This window comes from Rhinopithecus roxellana, chromosome 9 (assembly GCF_007565055.1).
Source record: "Rhinopithecus roxellana isolate Shanxi Qingling chromosome 9, ASM756505v1, whole genome shotgun sequence".
NCBI lineage: Eukaryota > Metazoa > Chordata > Mammalia > Primates > Cercopithecidae > Rhinopithecus > Rhinopithecus roxellana.
The window spans coordinates 114,551,292-114,569,258 of record NC_044557.1 but is presented as its reverse complement, the minus strand read 5'-3'; the positions used below and the strand labels follow the sequence as shown (position 1 = coordinate 114,569,258).

The window sequence follows — 17,967 nt, the reverse complement described above, 5'->3', positions numbered from 1 at the left end:
CTGGGAAACTGAGGAAGGAGGAGCCGCCCTGCCTGGAAACGGAACTTTTACCCATGATTGCTTCTGAGATGCCAAAGCCAGCACAGGAAGCTGGGGGGCACACTTGAGGGAGAGGAGCCCCCCGCCCAGGGCTGTGACTCAGAGATGGAGGCTTTTGTAATCTCTGTGTCACCAGCAGCATTACTAGTTCCCCAGCTAATCTGAGGACTGTTTCCTCCCCTGGGCTCCCCCAGCCTTTGCTTTTGCTCCTGAGCTGCATGGAGGTTTGGGACCCAGTCTCTCCTCACCTTGGCCTTGGCCTCCCCTGCCAGTACTGAAGTGAGGGGCCCCTCTACAGGATGGTGCTTACACCCGTCTTAGAGCAGGCAGTCCATGCTGGTCACCAGTCTGCAGAGGTCTGGCCTAGGTCTGGCCAACAACGTCTTTACCAGAACAAAGTGACTTTATTCAATGCTCTAGATGGTGAGGCAATCGAATGCAGTACTGCAGGCTTCCAGAATGGCTCTACTGGCTGTTGACCTCAGGCAACTACCTTTAACTTCCCCTGACTCAGTTTTCTCTTCTGTCAATTGCTTGAAGGAAGACCTGGCACACAGTCAATGCTGCACACATGTTGGCTGTCATTCGGAAATACTGTTCTACTTTCAGTAGGAATTTACACCCAGTGGCTGTGAAATGATGCTTCCCTAAAATTTGAATGGATACCCCAGCTTTGGGTTTATAGCAACAAAAAAAGCAGGATGGGGAAGATGTTACCCAAGATCCTTCTTACCTTACATAACACTTCCATGCAATATTCTTCTATTTCTGCAATTAAAAATAAAAGAAACATATTTAATTCATGTTACTTAAAATATATCAACACATCAAAAGGGCCGTTTTGCAAAGAAAACCAAACACCAAACAACAACAGCAAACCCACAAAAACTTATTAAAGCCTTAGACTGAGGTAGACCCAAGTGTTTATTTTTGCTTTTGTTGCCTGCGCTTTTGATGTCATATCCCTCCGTGAAATCACCGCCAAGACCAATGTCAAGCTTTCCCCCTGTGTTTTCTTCTAGAAGCTGTACAGTTTCAGGTCATACATCTAAGCCTTTCATCCATTTTGAGTTGATTTTTGTGTGTGGTGTAAGATAAAGGTCCAATTTCATTCTTTTTCATGTTTCCCCACCACCATTTGTTTGAAGAGAGTGTCCTTTCTCCACTGTGTATTCTTGGTACCCTTATCAAAGATCAGTTGACCACATATATGTGGATCGACTGCTGGGCTTTCTATTCTGTTCCACTGAACTACGTCTGTCTTTATGTTTGTATCGCACTGTTTGTATTCATACTATAGACTTGTAATATAGTTTGAAATCAGGAAGTGTGCTTCAAACACCTCCAGCTTTTTTATTCTTTCTAAAGGTCACTTTGTCTATCTGCGGTCTTTGGTGGGTCCATAAGAACTGTGGAATTGCTGTCTCTATCTTTGTAAAAAATGCCATTGAGATTTTGACAGGGATTGCATTGCATCTGTAGATTGCTTTGGGTCATATGAGTACCCAAATCAATGGGTAGTATGATTTTTAAAAATAATAGCAATTTTAACAATAACAGTATTTTAACAATAGCAATTCCAGAAAGCAAAAAGAAAACGAACAAAAATAGAGAAAATCCAAGAGAAAAAAATGTCAAATAAATAATTCATGAAAAGTTACAAGAACTGAAAGATAAATGTACCCAGCAAAGTAGGTCTCTACTAAAAACCCAAAAATTAGCCGGTGTGGTGGCACACATGTGTTGTCCCAGCTACTTGGGAGGCTGAGGCAGGAGAATCACTTGAACCTGGGAGGTAGAGGTTGCAGTGAGCCAAAATCACGCCACTGCACTCCAGCCTGGGTGACAGAGTGAGACTCTGTCTCAAAAAAAAAAAAGAAAGGAAATTGTGGTGCCATCTGTAACATGGAGGAAGCTTCAGGACATTATGCTAAGTGAAAGAAGCCAGGCACAAAAGCACAAATGCTGTATGATTCCACTTATATGAGGTCTTTAGAGGAGTTAGATTCATAGAGACAAAAAGTAGAAAGGGGGTTGCCAGGGGCTGGGAAGAGGAAGAAGTGAGGACTGAATACAGCCTTTCAGTTTTGCAAGATGAAGAATGTTCTGGAGATGGATGGTACATTCTGGAGATGGATGGTACATTCTATGTCCGCCATCCCCCGTGATCAGTGGGAGATCCCTTGGAGCATGGGCCTTTGGGGCTGCTGTATTCATTCGGAGTGTGGGGGCAGGGGCATCTGAGGCCCAAAGTGCAGAGACACAGGGCACTGTAGGAGAGGAAAGAGGTGAAGTCAGACTCTCTTAAGGGGAAGGTTACTCTGATCTGGGACCAGGGAAAGCACTGAGGTGTGGAGCGCTCAGGCAGGTAGAAGGCAAGACCAGCACGAGACAGCTGCAAGACAGCGCACCCACCAGGAGGAGCAGACGACTCTCCATAGCCTTTCATGTCCATAGCTATGACCCGGTAACCTGCCTGGGCCAGAGCAGGGATCTAGAAAACAAACAGGCACACTCCAGCACGGTCCCATCAGTCCTAGGCGGATACTCCCTCTTTGCTTCCCTCCATCCCCTTCTTCCTGTAAATGGCTCAAACGGAAGAGCCACAAGGCACTACCTAGTATCTTTGCCATGGGGCTGCAATGAGCCCATTTATACAGGGCTGCTGTGGGTGGTGGCGGGGCTTGTGCACGGGAGAAATGCCACATCTAAGAGAGCATCTTCCCTGGCAAAGCTCTTGCAGCTTTTTATACTCATTACAGAGAGTTGCCAGCAGGGGGCATGGAGTGTCTTAAAGAAGTCTGCCCTTTCCTAATCTGCAAAGGTGCCTCGTGGCCTAGCACAGCCCTGAGGTCTGGAGTCACCCTCCTGCCCCAACCTGGTCACACTTTGGAGACAACGCTCCACTGTAAGGTTTCAGCTTCCTCATGACAGTCCACATCAGGCCACACCATCTAGACTCCCTCCACCTCACCCTGACCGGCTACACCTTCCCCAGCTTTCCTCACCTGGTACCTCCAAGAATACCAGCTCTCGGGAAATCCATGGCAGAGGCACACAGCAGGGCCGGAGCCCAGCTCCACAAAATGCAGACGGACCCCGGGCTGTGGAAGGGAAAGAGGAGCAGGCAGCGACCAAGCACCAGGCCCAGTGGACCCAGGCCCCACAGCATCTACAGAATGCCAGGGCCATTTCAGTCCATTGCTGGATCGCGCATGACCCAGATTTCTCAGTGAAAGACCCCGGTGTTAGATGAAAATGGCTGAGAAGAGGCCCTGGTCAACCTACTCAATAAAAACAGGTGGCTCTCACCATAACCTAAGAACTCTGCAAAGATTATGATGCTGGAAAACAAAACAACACACTTCTCTTTCCTCTCTACAAGGCCCCCATACTCTCAGAATTTCTGGTGCTGTTGTGATGCGTTTTTAGTATATTACACAGGGGGCTGATATTGTGCAGAGCATAATATTCGTGGTCATGTGCAGAATACCGTTGCAAGATTTTTCCTTAGTTCAGCTAAAGACGGGGTCCTTGTCCCACGGTCATGAAAATATAGGCTTGCAGACAATTTGAAGCGTGAGTAAACAGCAGGGTTTTATTGGGTGAAAAGGTGAAAAAGGGGGAACAGGGACTCTGCAAAGCCAGAGTTCCTGCCAGAGCACTTTCCACCTCACTGCTGGCATCCCAGTTTCCACACAGGAAGAGGAGGGGCCAGGCTCCTCCCTGCTGCAAAGGGCAAGAACTTCCTGAGGTTCCACCCCAGTGCACAGGCTGTTTGGAGTTTCTCTGGGGACCCCCTCCCACCTGGCTATCTCAATACCATGAGTGTTTCATTAAGAGCTGTTTACTTCTTAAATAGGAAATCTGTTCAAGCTTTGCCACACCCACAGTCTTTTTGGGGGCTATGGGTGTGGCAGAGACTGTGAGGGCTTGACAACGTCTGTGTTCCCATCTTCTTCCAGGTACATGGTAGCATCTTACAGAGCACCTCCCCCTCCTACAGTACAACTGAGCTCCGGCCAGTGTCTCCCAGAGGAAATGTGACTCTGATTGTTCTCCTGCATTTCCTTTAGGATAGTGGAGATATGTAATTGGGGTAAGAACAGGGCACTTTGATTATTTGGTTCATTTGACTGGATCCCACCATAATAGTCAAGGCTGGTTAGTGGCTGTAACAAACACCCTGCATCCAGGAGGTTTGATCCAGAAGGTGCTGCATCCAGGGCTCACAGGAACCTCCCGTGCGTGGCCTCTCTCCCTTCGCCTATCTCTGCCTGAATGACATGGGCCTTGAGGAAGGTGGAGGCAGCAGAGAGAAGGAGCCTGGTTGTTTGAATGGCTGCGTGGACAGAGCCCACCGCACTGCACTGTGCTGTAGGCGAGAAACACACTTGGTGTGAAGCCACTAAAAGGGACAGGGTGTTTGTAACAGCCACTAACCAGCCCTGACTATTATGGTGGAGTCCAGCCAAATGAACCAAATAATCAAAGTGCCCTGTTCTTACCCCAATTACATATCTCCACTATCCTAAAGGAAATGCAGGAGAACAATCAGAGCCACATTGTAGAAATTCACGGGGAACAATTCCACTTGGCTGTATCTCAGATGATGCCAAGCTGTGCCCCACAATGGAAGTTTCTTTTATGGTCTCACTTTGTTGCCCAGGCTGGAGGGCAGGGGCATGATCACAGCTCACTGCAGCCTCAAACTCCTGGGCTCTAGCGATCCTCCTACCTCAGTCTCCCAAGTAGCTGAGACCACAGATGCGCACCACCACCCCAGCTAATTTTTACATTTTTTGTAGAGATGGGAGTCTCACTATGTTGCCCAGGCTGGTCTCAAACTCCTGGCATTAAGTGATCCTCCTGCCCTGGGCTTCCAAAATGCTGGGATTACAGGTATGAGCCACCACACGTGGCCCCACACGAAGTTTCATTCGTAATTCCCAACAAGCTATTTTGCTCAAGAAGACATTAGGTGGGCATCTGGCAGTCCCTCTCACAAACTAGAGTGTTTATCAGAATTTGTTCCATAGTCTTTCCTTCAGCGCTTGGCAAAAGTTGACTTTAAATTTGATCTACCTTACACTGAGAAATGTTTCACATTCTAGGATCAAATGATCCTAGTTCGCCTGTGTTCTAGCACAGATCCCAACTAAACAGCTCACTCTTGAGCTTTATCATCTCAATAGGAAGCTGTGGACACTGAGGCTCACAGCTTCATATTGACTCAGCTGAGAAGCCCAGCAAACACGTCCTTTCTCATCTCATTTCTTTTCTGTGTTAAGAAAAATGTCCATAAAGCCAGAATACAAAAAGATCTATTATCAACCCAGTTTAGGATTCAGTGGCTATCAATGCACCAGCCCCCTCAGAGCCTCGCGCAGCTGGGACTCCCCAGAAATTCACTGCCTGCTCTTAAATATGGGGTGGGGGAAAGATAAGGCGGGGTAAAGCGATTCTGATCACACTCCTTCAAAGTCAAATAAAGAATCTCTTGAAACTGGCTGGATATGCAAACCCTAAGGGAATTACAAGACTAACCCTGTCCACGGTTACAACCCAGCCCCCAACTCTGGGCGAAAAGCCCCTCACTCCTTTTTAGCACCAGAGAGATGAGATCTGAAGGCCCTGATTAAACATTCACCCCTTCAGGAGAACCCAGAATTATAGAAGGGACGTCAGTGATGCTGAGCAGTAGCTTTAAGTCCCAGAAAAGCCTTTTCTTACTATGCAAACCCACTCGTGCTTGGATGCCCACTTTACGTTTATGGTGGCTGCCTCCACCCTCGCAGAACTCATTCTGAGCACAGATCCCATTCTGAGCAGACACCTCATTCTCGCTGTAACCAAACCACCCAGGCTGTGAATGTAAAATCCCTGGGGCCACAGAAGATCCTCCATTCATCTCAGAATTTCTCTCTGAGGTTCTCCTCCAGGACAGCAAAGGTCCCCAAGGTCTCCAAGGCCAGCACAGCCATAGCCTCCAGCTCTCCTGTTTGTCAGCTGCAGTTTATAGAGCACATGGCTGTTGGATACTATGCCCTGTGGTCTGCATATAACATTTCATTTAATTTTCACAGAAACAGCATGGAGAGACATCATTGCCATTTCCTTATAAAGATGTGGATACTGATGCTCACAAGGATAAGATGTGTGTCCAAGGCTGCAATCTCAGTTAAATGGCAAAACCTAGATTCCAGCTGGGTTGACCTGGCTGCACAGTAGCTGTCTGGCCTTTTTTGCTGATGAGTTGGACCCACAGATTTAGGTCCTTTCGTATTTAAATGAGTCCAATGACAAATGAGGAAAAATCCCAAAGTGAATCCATGAGGATATACTAAACCCCTGCTCTGTGTCAGAAAGCCAAGTTAGATCTCCCAGCCAGGTCATAAGCCAGGGCCCTCTATGTGTGGCCTTGGCCTTATGATAACCCTTTAAAACAAAAAGAACATTTTAATGACCCTTTCCCTCTCTTTGCCCTCAATATGGGCTCCTTGAAGACAGGTCTGTCTTGATCATCACTGCACCCCTTGTATTTGGCCTGTGCCTGACACAGAGGAAGTGCTTGATAAATGCCTGTTGAATGAAAACATGTTCTCCCCCAACACAGGCCAGCTGTGTGTGTGCTTTAGCCCCCCAGGCTGCCCAAGCCCCCTAGCTGCTGTTCTGCGGGGGTTTGGCCACATCAGTCACACTGCTTTACAGAATCTGAGGCAGGCTCTGTCTTTCATTGATATCTGAGGAATGAGATTTGCAGGAAATATCATTTCCTTATAAATAGCGGATGTTCAATCACCCTCGATATTTAACAAATGTCACTTGCTGGTCACTTTTTTTTTTTTCTTGAGACAGGGTCTCACTCCGTCACCCAGGCTGGAACACAGTGGTGTGATCATAGCTCACTGCAACCTCCACCTCCCAGGCTTAGGTTCAGGTGATCTTCCCAGCTCAGTCTCCTGGGTGTGTCTGCTGGTTGTTTTAGATGACCTGGTGGGACAGCACTCAGCTGACTGAAAGACAAAATTGACTCACCTTTATTGTCACGTACCCATGGCTCATGTCACTTGGATTGCAACAGGTCGGCAGAGGGGCCGGGGTATTGAGAAGCTGTAAGCAGGAAAGGTACAGTGAGAGAGACTGCCGCAGCCTCTGGTCAGGGGAGGCCTCAGAGATCACCTTTGCCATTCCATCCTGAGCCCTGCTGGCGACTGACCAGCCCATCTCCCTCTCCTGCCAGCACAGCCAGACTCCATTATCCCTCCTGCCTTCAGGTTAAGTGGAGCCCCAAGACTGAGTTCTGGCCAATGGATGCAGATGGAAGAGTGCAGCCTGGCACATTAAAACCCCCACACAATTCTCTACATCCCTAACTCCCCATCTTCCGGCCGGGTGTCCAGTGTGACCTCGAAAACCACATGTAGAAGACAGTGCATCCTCCATTACCCTGATCCCCAAATGACTGTGTGAGGCAAAGTCCCTGGCCACTGCCCACTGAACTTCACATAAGCAAGAAGCAAAAATCACTTGCTCTAAGCCAGAGAGTTTGGACTTTAATTAACATTATTCGCTTCTGTGGCAGCTCCTCAGATGGTCGCCCAGGCTCATATGGGACACCATGCAAAGCTCACAGAACAGTCACTCCATTACCACTCCCCTCTGTCGAAAGGTCTCTCCTTCAAGTTGGCCAAAATCAAACTTTCTGGGCCTTTGTATTAGTTTGCTCCGGCTGCCATGACTAAATACCAGTGTATGTGGTTTCAAGAACAGATATTTATTTCCTCACAGTTCTGGAGGCTGGAAGTCCAAGATCAAGGTGCTGGCGGGGCTGGTTTCTCCTGAGGCCTCTCTCCTTGGCTGGCAGACGGCCGTCTTCTCCTTGTGTCTTCACGTGGACTTTCCCTTGTGTCCTCATGCTCCTGGCACCTCTCTGTGTGTGTCCTAATCTCTGCCTCTTCTCCCTTTTTTGGGGGTCTCTTCTCTGTCATCCAGGCTGGCATGCACTGATGTGATCACAGCTCACTGCAGCCCTGACCTCCTTGGCTCAAGGGATCCTCCCACCTCAGCCTCCTAAGTATCTGGAACTATAGGTGTGCACCACTATGGTCAGCTATTTTTTTTTTTTTTTTAAGACAGGATCTTACTATGTTGCCCAGGCTGACCTCAAACTCTTGGCCTCAAATGCTGGGAATGCAGGAGTGAGCCACAGCTCCTGTCCTTAATCTCTGCTTTTTCTAAAGAGACCAGTCAGATGAGATTAGAGCTCAGCCTTGTGACCTCATTTTAACTTCATTACCTCCTTGAATGCCCTTTTTTCAGACCCAGTCACATCCTGAGGTATTAGCGGTTAGGACTTCACTGTATTAATTTTGCGGGACACAGTCTAGCCCCTAATAGCCTTCCACCAGCAGGTCCCAGGCCTATTCTCAGGAGTCCTTGAGGGCTTAGACTAACCCGTCTCAGTAAATAGGAAATTCCTGAACAAGCAGTCCTTATGGTGGCTATTGTACCTTACTGGAACCAGTTTCCCTGAGGCAGAAATAACAAGGAGCCTGCTACTGAGCACATGTGTGTGAATATCAGCACATGTGTATGAATATCACCTCATGCGTGAACTCTGCTGCTGGACACGCTGTGAATCCTATTGCTGGAATGGTCACTTTTAGTCCTAAAGATGTAACCCAAGAAAAAATTCATTCTCCTCAGTGACTCAGTTTTGTTACCTCTAAAACGGGGACATAAGCTAAGAAATCCACCTTCTTTATAACCATAGGAGACTCTGCCTGGGCGTCTGCAGAGGGGGACACAGGAGATGAGTCTCCCTACCTCTGTGGCATCTGGAGAAGACCTGGGGGCAGGGAGGTACTCAGCGTGATGCGGGAGGGCATCCTGGTGTCCCCTGATGGTCATGAGTCCATAGTCAGGGGGAGCCAAGGCCCGTGAGCAGGGCCGGTGCCCCTTAGGGCCCCTCCTGCCAAGTGTCCTCAGTTTCCTAGATCACACACCAGGGGATGCCTCTGCTTTTGGGGGTGGGAAAAGTGGGGGGGTTCCTGCTTTAATGATCCTCTTGTATGTTTGTGCAATTTACAAAGCCTGTTCACGACTGATGCCCACTGCCTTCCTCTGAGAGAGAGACATGGGCTCCCCTGTTTAAAAAGGGGTGATTTTTCTGTGGGGATATAAAAGGGTATAGCTGCTATGAAAAACAGCACAGCATTTCCTCAAAAATTCAAAAATAGAATTTTGGTCAGGCACAGTGGCTCACGCCTGTAATCCTCATGCATTGGGAGGCCAAGGCAGGTGGATCATGTGAGGTCAGGAGTTCAAGACCAGCCTGACCAACATGGGGAAACCCTGTGTCTATTAAACATACAAAAATTAGCCAGAAATTGCTTGACCCCGAGAGGCAGAGGTTGCAGTGAGCCAATATTGTGCCACTGCACTCCAGCCTGGCCAACAGAGCAAGACTCCATCTGAAAAAATAAATAATAATAATAAATAAGAGAAAAATAGAATTTCCATATGTCCAGCAATTCCAATCCTAGGTATACACCCAGAAGCACTGTAAACAGGGCCTCAAAGAGATACATGCACACCCACGTTCATAGCAGCACTATTCTCAATAGCCAGGAGGCAAAAGCAAGTCAGGCGTCCTTGAAAAGCTGAGTGGATAAACCCAATGTGGTCTATCCATAGAGTGGAGTAGTTAGTATTCTATCCTAAAAAGGAAGGAAATTCAGACCCATGCCACAACATGGGTGAACCTTGGAGACATTATGCTAAATGAAGTAAGCCAGTTACAAAAAGACAAATATTGTGATTCTACTTACATTAGGTCCCTACAGGAATCCAATTCACAGAGAAAAAAAGCAGGATGATGGGTGCCAGGGGCCAGGGCAGGGGGAATGGAGAGTTGGTGTTTGATGGTGCAGAGTTTCATGTGGGGAAGATGAAAAAGTTCTGGAGGTGAATGGTGGTGATGACTGCACAACAATGTACGTGTTCTTAACATCACTGAACTGTCCACACACACACACACACACACACACACACACACACACACACAAAGGTGGTAAATTTTATATTATACGTATTTTTCCACAATGAAAAAAATAGAAGGGGGATGATGTTCATTTTTCCTTCTATCTTCCTCTTCCTCCTACCCTGAGACAAAGAGAAGTGAGACATGGTTTACTTTCCCAGTTTCACAAGACAGGTATCTGTGGCTCAGGTATGCTGAGGGGACAGACCTGGCAAGTGACACAGGCACATGGGTTCCCTGACCCCAAGTCTGATGCGCTTTCTTCTCTACTGCCTGGGACTTGCAGGTCTGTAGAAGGACAAATGAACAAAGCTTGGGCAAGATGCTTTAAGGTAATGGAGTCATTGGGTGTACATTTTAATTTACTCATTAAAGACCAAAAAAATCAATCTTGTCATGGGCTGAACTGTATCACTCTCAAAATTCACATGTTAAAGTCTTAGTGCCCAATACTTTTTTGTTTGTTTGTTTGTTTTTGGAGACAGAGTCTCACTCTTGTTATCCAGGTTGGAGTGCAGTGGCACAATCTTGAATCATTGCAATCTCCACCTCCTGGGTTCAAGCTGTTCTCGTGCCTCAGACTCCAGAGTAGCTGGGATTACAGGTGCCCACCACTATGCTTGGCTAAATTTTTATATTTTTAGTAGAGACGGGGTGTAGCCATGTTACCAGGTTGGTGTCAAACTCCAGACATCAACTGATCTGCCCACCTCAGCCTCCCAAAGTGCTGTGATTACAAGAGTGAGCCACTGCGCCTAGCCTTAGCCCCAAATACTTTAGAACGCAACTATATTTGGAGATGAGGCCTTTACAGAACTAAGGTTAAAGGAGGTCATTAGGGTGGGCCCTAGTGCAATCTGACTGGTATCCTCATAAAAAGAGGAAGTTAGGAAGCAGAAAGACACAGAGAAAAACCAAGTGAGGACACAGGGAGAACGCGGCCATTTGCAAACCAAGGAGAGAGGCCTCAGGAGAAACCAACCCTGCTGGCACCTTGATCTTGGACTTCCAGCCTCCAGAACAGTGAGCAAATACGTGTCTATTGTTGAAGCCACACAGTCTGTAGTACTTTGTTATGGCAGCCCGAGCAAACTAACTCAGTTCCCTTTGAGGCAATGGCTGTGCATCCTTTGGATGTGTGGCAGCCTCAGCTGAGTGCCAGCTCTCTCCTGCCTCTTCCTCCCTGTGCTCACAGGACGAGGGTGCTGTACTTCTGCAGGAGGCTGTGGACTAGGTGAAATCAGCAATTTTAGGTCAACCCAAACAAAGAAAGGTGCCTCAGACCTGGAGGAGCGGGCTAATCCCCAGGCAACCCCAGGGACATCATGACGGCTGTCCCATCCACCTCAGGGAGGGACAGGCTTTTCTTAAGAGGCTTCCTTCTGAGCTGGGTGGAACTAAAGGGCTGCACCTGAGTGCCAGCAGCACGCTTGGGCATGCCAGGTAGGGGCCCTGAAGCTTAGGGTAAACATTCTCCACACTTACTCTCAAAAGTGAAGTCAGGATGGCCTTGAACATCCTACTCTTGCTGCCAGTTATCTGGCCCTGGCACTAACACTAATATAAATTCTTGTCTCCCTGTTCACTGACTGCAGAGAAAGAGACAAGATGCTCCTTAGGGACATCATGCTGACTGCACGGCGAGTGACGGACTTCCAACCAGTGGCACCCAAGAGTCATACATGGACTCCATGGACAGCAGTTTCTCTGCTCATGGTTTTCTCCTGAGTCCAGAAACCACAGACGATTGCAGGAAGCTTGGCTTGCTCAGAAGTCAAATTACCTGGATTCCGGTCACTTTTTCCAGTTCCCTCAGGGCTGTGTCAGTGTCCTGGACCAGGATGGTGACCATTCCCAAGTCACGGGCTGGCTTCAGATTAGCCCCCACGTCATCCAAGAAGACGACCTAAGCCCAAAACAGCATGGAAGAATCCCAGAAAGAAACTCACCAGAATGCAAATAGCGGCTATTTTGTGATGAGATTAAAAACTCTTTTTCTTTTGTAACCATCCACTGCGAAAATGGAAAGCATTTAATGATATCACATACGCTGAAAATACAGGTACATACAACCCCACACAGACCTACTGGCTTCAGCCACTTCTGAAATTGCAAGAGGATTAGGAGAGGATACACACTTATCAAGGTGACATTAAAATTCATCTGGGAAAATGAACAGGCATCAGTAGACCAAAAAACGTGTCTGGAAAAGAACTGTAGTGAGGGCTTAGAGTCAAACAATTGATGAAGTTACAAAAGGTATAAATTTGGCACTAGAAAAGAAACAGACATATCTATGAAATAGATGCAAATACAAATAAGAATTTAGTTTCTAAGAAAAGTGTCATGTCCAATTGGTAAGGAAGATTGTTTAATGGCCTTGGTATCACTGGTTAACTGTTCGGGGGAATAAAATGGATCCTTACTTTACATCTTACCCCCAGATAGATTTTTAATGAATCAAAAATTTATATGTAGTAAGAAAGTGCTAGGTTTGGTGGCTCACACCTGTAATCCCAGCACTTTGGGACACTGGAAGGATTGGTTGAAACCAGGAGTTCAAGACTAGCATAGACAATATAGTGAGACCCCTCGTTACAACAAAAAGTAAAAAATTAGCCATGTATGGTGGCATGAACCTGTGGTCACAGCCACTTGGGAGGCTGAGGCAGGAGGATCACTTGAGCTCAGGAGTTTGCGGCTACAGTGAGCTATGATCGCACCACTGCACTCCAGCCTAGGTGACAGAGTGAGACTCTGTCTTTAAGAAAAAATAAATTAATTAGTTAAACAATAAATAAAAAGAAAAATCCTGGAAGTCATAGAAAGCATGGGTGCATGCATTTACCATCTTGGACAAGGGAAGTCTAGAATTCTAAGCAGCTCATCCAACCTGGAAGCCATCGATAGGAAGACTGATATATTCCTGTGCAGGCATAGATTCAGAGCCCTGCTCTGAGGCTGACTGCAGGCACTGAGAAGAGCAGAAGCAAAGTCCAGGAGGAGAAAGGAGAGGTCCCAGGATGGAGCATGGCGAGGACTCCAAGGTTTGCTCTCATCAGCTTGTGGGGAGGTGGGGGATTGGAAATGTGAGGGAAAAGAATGTAATCTCCATCCAATCACCTTTTGCAGATTAAAGTAGGGACACACAAAGAGAAGAGAGCTTTAGGATAGGTGATCTCCGGAGACAGGCTCAGGGCACAGGGTGTCTGGTGGCAGACCGTGGCTATACCGGAGCCCAAATCCACTCACCCTTTGTGGGGATGAACCTGACTACTAGTCTTGTGGCCTTGCAAGTCTCCTAGGATCTCCATTTCTTTATTAGTAAACAGAGGCACCTGGGCTAAAACAGCTTTTACTGATGCCTATTTTGACCAAAGTTCTGTAAGAGCTATACAATGGAGCCAAATGCCCACCTCTGGGAGAACTTTCTAGATCAAAGAATGGGTAACAGTCTTTCAGGAGAAGCCATGGTCTGGGAGAAGTGGACTCAGAGCTGTCCTGCCAGGCCCCAGATGTATCCCACCTCCTCACTCCTCAGTTTTTCTCTGGTTGCAATATCTCTGAACATCCTTCTCCAACGTAAGGAAGTGTCTCCGTACCTCACTGGGGCTGGCCTTCAGGGTGTCCAGTAGAAACTTGTAGATCTGAGGTTCAGGTTTGACCAGTCCCACCTGACACGACTCTATCAGGAAGTCAAAGTGTGTCTTCAGCTCACACATCAGCTGGGCCAGGCCATCTCTCTCAGCACGGTCATCCAGCCAGGTGTTGGTGAGGATGGCAGTTGTGAATCCTGAGCAAAAAGCCACCAGTAGATGGACCAGCTATAGACCTCTGCCCTGAGATGCTCCAGATGCCCCCAGGGGACCCCAATGATAGGCCAAGCAGGTTGTGCTCACTTTTATCAATCTCTTATGCCCAGCTTTCAACCAACAAATTGGAAAATAATCATCTTGACCCATGAACACCTCTGACACAGACACAAGCGTGAGCTGCGTTCATTCAAGGCCTTCAGAAGCCCAGATGGAGATACTACCTTCCTTCCTCCTTGACAACAGTGGAGCAGCACTCTTACATTCATCAGCTCGTTTGATCTCTACCACCTCAGGGGTGGACAGGGCCAATCTTCCCCTCCCAGATTCACAGATCAGCAAACAAGCTCAGGCAAGTTAGGAGCCGCCCAGAGCCACACGGCGAAGGTCCAGCGTTTTTTCTAGTCCATGCTACTGAAAACTCTGCTTGACTAAATTCTAGAATACCTGCCTTGGCAATCAGGGACTAGGTTCCTATTTCAAAACTAGAGAACTGTACATAGAGATAGGATTATCCTCTGGCTTTATCTGCCTAACCAGCGAGGGTGAGAACTAGGCAATACTAGAAAGAAGACACTGAAGAGTTGATGGTGAGACTCTTCCCACGCAATAGGAGGGAGGAATTGCAGACACAGGATGGCTCAGCCACAATCAGGTAAGTCGACTGATAAGAGGGTGGAATGGTTTCAAGTATGCCTATGACAAGAGTCAGGTGCTCACACCAAGTCAATGCCTGTGGATGAACTTGACCTCATGTCTTAGACTATATGACATAATCTGAGCCCATGTCACCCAACTCATAGCTTGGACACTCTGATATCCAGAGGCTGAGAAAATCACAGTTGCTAAAAAGGCCTTGTTTTTTAATCACTGTAACAAAAGATCGTGTCATTTGGGTCATTACTAAAGTGCCATTGAAGGGGAGAATGATGCTCACAAGGCAGTCATGGGCATTAGTTGCTTTATTAAGTAAAATTCTGCCATTTTTCTAGCTATTCTAATAGTGCTGCTTTTGCCACTGGATAAAACTTGCTCTGGGGCCATGTTTAAAGAGGCTTTCCATCATGGCTCAGAAGATCTGTGATCTTAAAACTCACTTCTATGGATTCTGACCTAATGCTCCCAAGGGTTCTGTGTGGTCAGGTCTGAGAATGGCCAGCATCAGATCCTTACCTTTCTTCCTGAGCATGAGAGCTGCCTGGAGCATGGGGCGGTTGATCTTTCTGGCTGAAATCGCCTTGCCAAAGATTTCATTTACAGAGAAATTCTTGGGGAGGCAGACTTCAGAGGTCTCGGAGCACTTCCTACAGTTTTCTTCCATGAGTGGTATCCACTGTCAAAGTGAAGTGAGGGCACAATTTGTACAGCCATTCAGAAAAGCTCTGGCAGGATCTACTGTATCTAAACACATGCATTCCCTGTGACCAAGCAATTCTATTCCTGGACACATACCCACTGGAAATGTCAACATATATTCTCCAAAAGACATGGCCAAAAATGTTCATAGCTGTACTCTTCCTAGGAGTCCCAAACCAGAAACCACCCAAACGCCCACTAACAACAGAATGGATAGACTGTATTATATTCACCCACAGTCACAGCAGTGCTATCCCTAAGAGGCCATCTCAGCTGCTATACTATTAGCCCATCTCAGCCACTATAACAAAAGACCAGAGTCTGGGTGGCTCATAAACAGCAGAAATTTATTTCTCACAGCTCTGAAGGCTGGGAAGTCCAAGATCAAGGCTCCAGCAAATTTGGTGTCTGGTTAGGGCCTGCCTTCTCTTTCACAGATGGCACCTTCTTGCTGTCTTCACATGGTAGAAGTGGCTCAATAGCTCTCTGGGATCTCTTTTATAAGTGCACTGATCTCACTCCTGAGGGTTCCACCCTCATGACCCAATTACATGCTGAAGGCCCCACCTCTTAATAACATCACCTTGGGGGTTAGGATTTCAACATAGGGATTTTGGGGGGGACACAAACACTTGGACCATAGCAAGCCCCCAAATGGAAACTACCCAAATGTACACTGTTATGGGCTAAACTGTGTCCTCTAAAAACTCCTGTGTTGAAGTCCTAACCCCCAGAGCCTCATGATGTGACTATATTTGAAAACCAGGCCTTTAAAGAGGTATTTAAGGTAAAATGAAGCCATTACGATGAATCTTAATCCAGTATGACTGGTGCCCACATAAGAAGAGGAGATGAGGACAGAGACACACACAGAAGGATGACCATGTGAGGACATAGGGAGAAGACAGCCAAGAACTTGCTTTTTTCCCCCTTTCTCTGCTTTCTACCATGTGAGGATACAGTAAGAAGGTGGCCATCTGCAAACCAAGAAGAGAGCCCTCACCAGACACTGAACCTGCCAGTGCCTTCATCTTGGACCTCCCAGCCTCCAGAACTGTGAGCTATACATGTTTGTTGTTTAAGCCACACAGTCTATGGCATGTTTGCTGTAGGCAGCAGCTGAAGGTGCTATATAAGACACAAATACAATTGTATTAGCAAACTAATACACTCACTAATAGCAGAATGGATTGTGATATCTATACATCATCATAGCAGCACTATTTGTAATAGTCCCAAACTGAAAACTACCCAGGCCCCCATCAATAGAAGGATGGATAGATTGGGGTATATGAATGTGATGGAATGCCATGCAGCAATGAGAATAAAATGATCTATGGCAGCATGCAACAACTATGAGTTTCACTCATACAATGTTGAGCAAAAGATGCCAGACACAAAAGAGCTGATCTGCACCATTCCATTTACATAAAGTCCAAAACAGGTAAAATGTTCTGTTGGGATAGAAGTCAGAAAGGTACTACTCTTGGAGGGATGGTGTCCAGAGTGGGGATATGTGTTGCCTACAGCACTGAGAATGTTTTGTTTCTTGAGCTGGGTGCTGGTGACAGCAGTATACTCAGTGTGTGCAAAGTCATCAGGCTGTACGCTACGTGTACTTTTCTGTCTGTATAGTATACATACATGAAAAGTTAAAAGATGACATTCATTCCCAAGATAAGAATTTTTTTTTTAAAGACAAGTCAAGTGTAAATAGACTCTAGCATGATATAATTTAGTCTTCCAGGCTTCTTCCCTCTAGCCATGCCAGTTTCCTAGAAGTTACACACAGACTATCAGAAACCACTAAAGGAGTCTGAATGAAACGCAGGATTTTCATAGCAATTACTAGAAATTCACTCTAAATTCTGTATGTTCATTGAAAATATAGGCTGGGCATGGTGGCTCATACCTGTAATCCTAGCATTTTGGAACACCAAGGTGAGTGGATTGTTTGAGCCCAGGAGTTCAAGACCAGTCTGGGTAACATGGTGAAATCCCACTTCTAGCAATAATAATAATAATACAAAACACAGCTGGGCATGGTGATGTGTGCCTGTAGTCCCAGCTACTTGGGAGGCTGAGGTGGGAGGATCATCTGAGCCCAGAAGGTAAAGGCTGCAGTGAGCCATGATTGTGCCAGTGCACTCCAGCCTAGGCAATAGAGTAACACCCTGTCTCAGAAAAAGAAGAAAGAAGGAGAAGAAAATATATAGCATTTCCCTCTTTCTTACCTTCCAACAATATTAGTGAGGTTTTTTTATGGATTAAATAAAAAGTCAATAATTCAATAATGTTCTTCCCAATAGTTTCATCACAGTTTTCATTCACCAGTTGCTACAATATATTAGCATGTATGTTTTAAGGTGACTGCAATATTCCCATTAATACTATTAATACAACATTTGCCTTTATAGAAAAGGTGGGTGTTTGCTATTATGATGGGCCCTAAGTTCGGAGAGATAGGCACATAGGCAGAGAACGTCCATCCAAAGGGCTCTGTGTGGTGATATCCCCTCACCTGGGAAAGTGTGATCTCTCCTCTCATGAGCCGGGTAGTGGCACCCTCCGGGCCCCCTTTATGGAAAGCATCATTCAGAAGGCCTCTGGAAAACACAAAGAACATCAGGAACGTTCTGTGGATTTCGTCATGGCAGCACATGGAAACAGACGCTGTTCATATTCATTGAGAAGCAGCCACTAGAAAGGCATACT

General features: G+C 46.7%; 1 protein-coding gene across 1 annotated transcript in view; it reads right to left on the bottom strand.

Moving 5' to 3' along the window:
- EPHX2 (epoxide hydrolase 2) overlaps positions 1–17,967 on the bottom strand; it is a 58,057-nt gene that overhangs the window by 26,921 nt on the left and 13,169 nt on the right. The window contains exons 2-9 of the mRNA XM_010378122.2: positions 17,774–17,858; positions 15,070–15,229; positions 13,687–13,877; positions 11,868–11,990; positions 7,078–7,152; positions 3,048–3,143; positions 2,455–2,533; positions 773–807 (exon numbers count right to left, since the gene is read on the bottom strand). Of these exons, the coding sequence (XP_010376424.1) occupies positions 773–807; positions 2,455–2,533; positions 3,048–3,143; positions 7,078–7,152; positions 11,868–11,990; positions 13,687–13,877; positions 15,070–15,229; positions 17,774–17,858 (844 nt within the window). The remainder of the gene's footprint in view (positions 1–772; positions 808–2,454; positions 2,534–3,047; positions 3,144–7,077; positions 7,153–11,867; positions 11,991–13,686; positions 13,878–15,069; positions 15,230–17,773; positions 17,859–17,967) is intronic.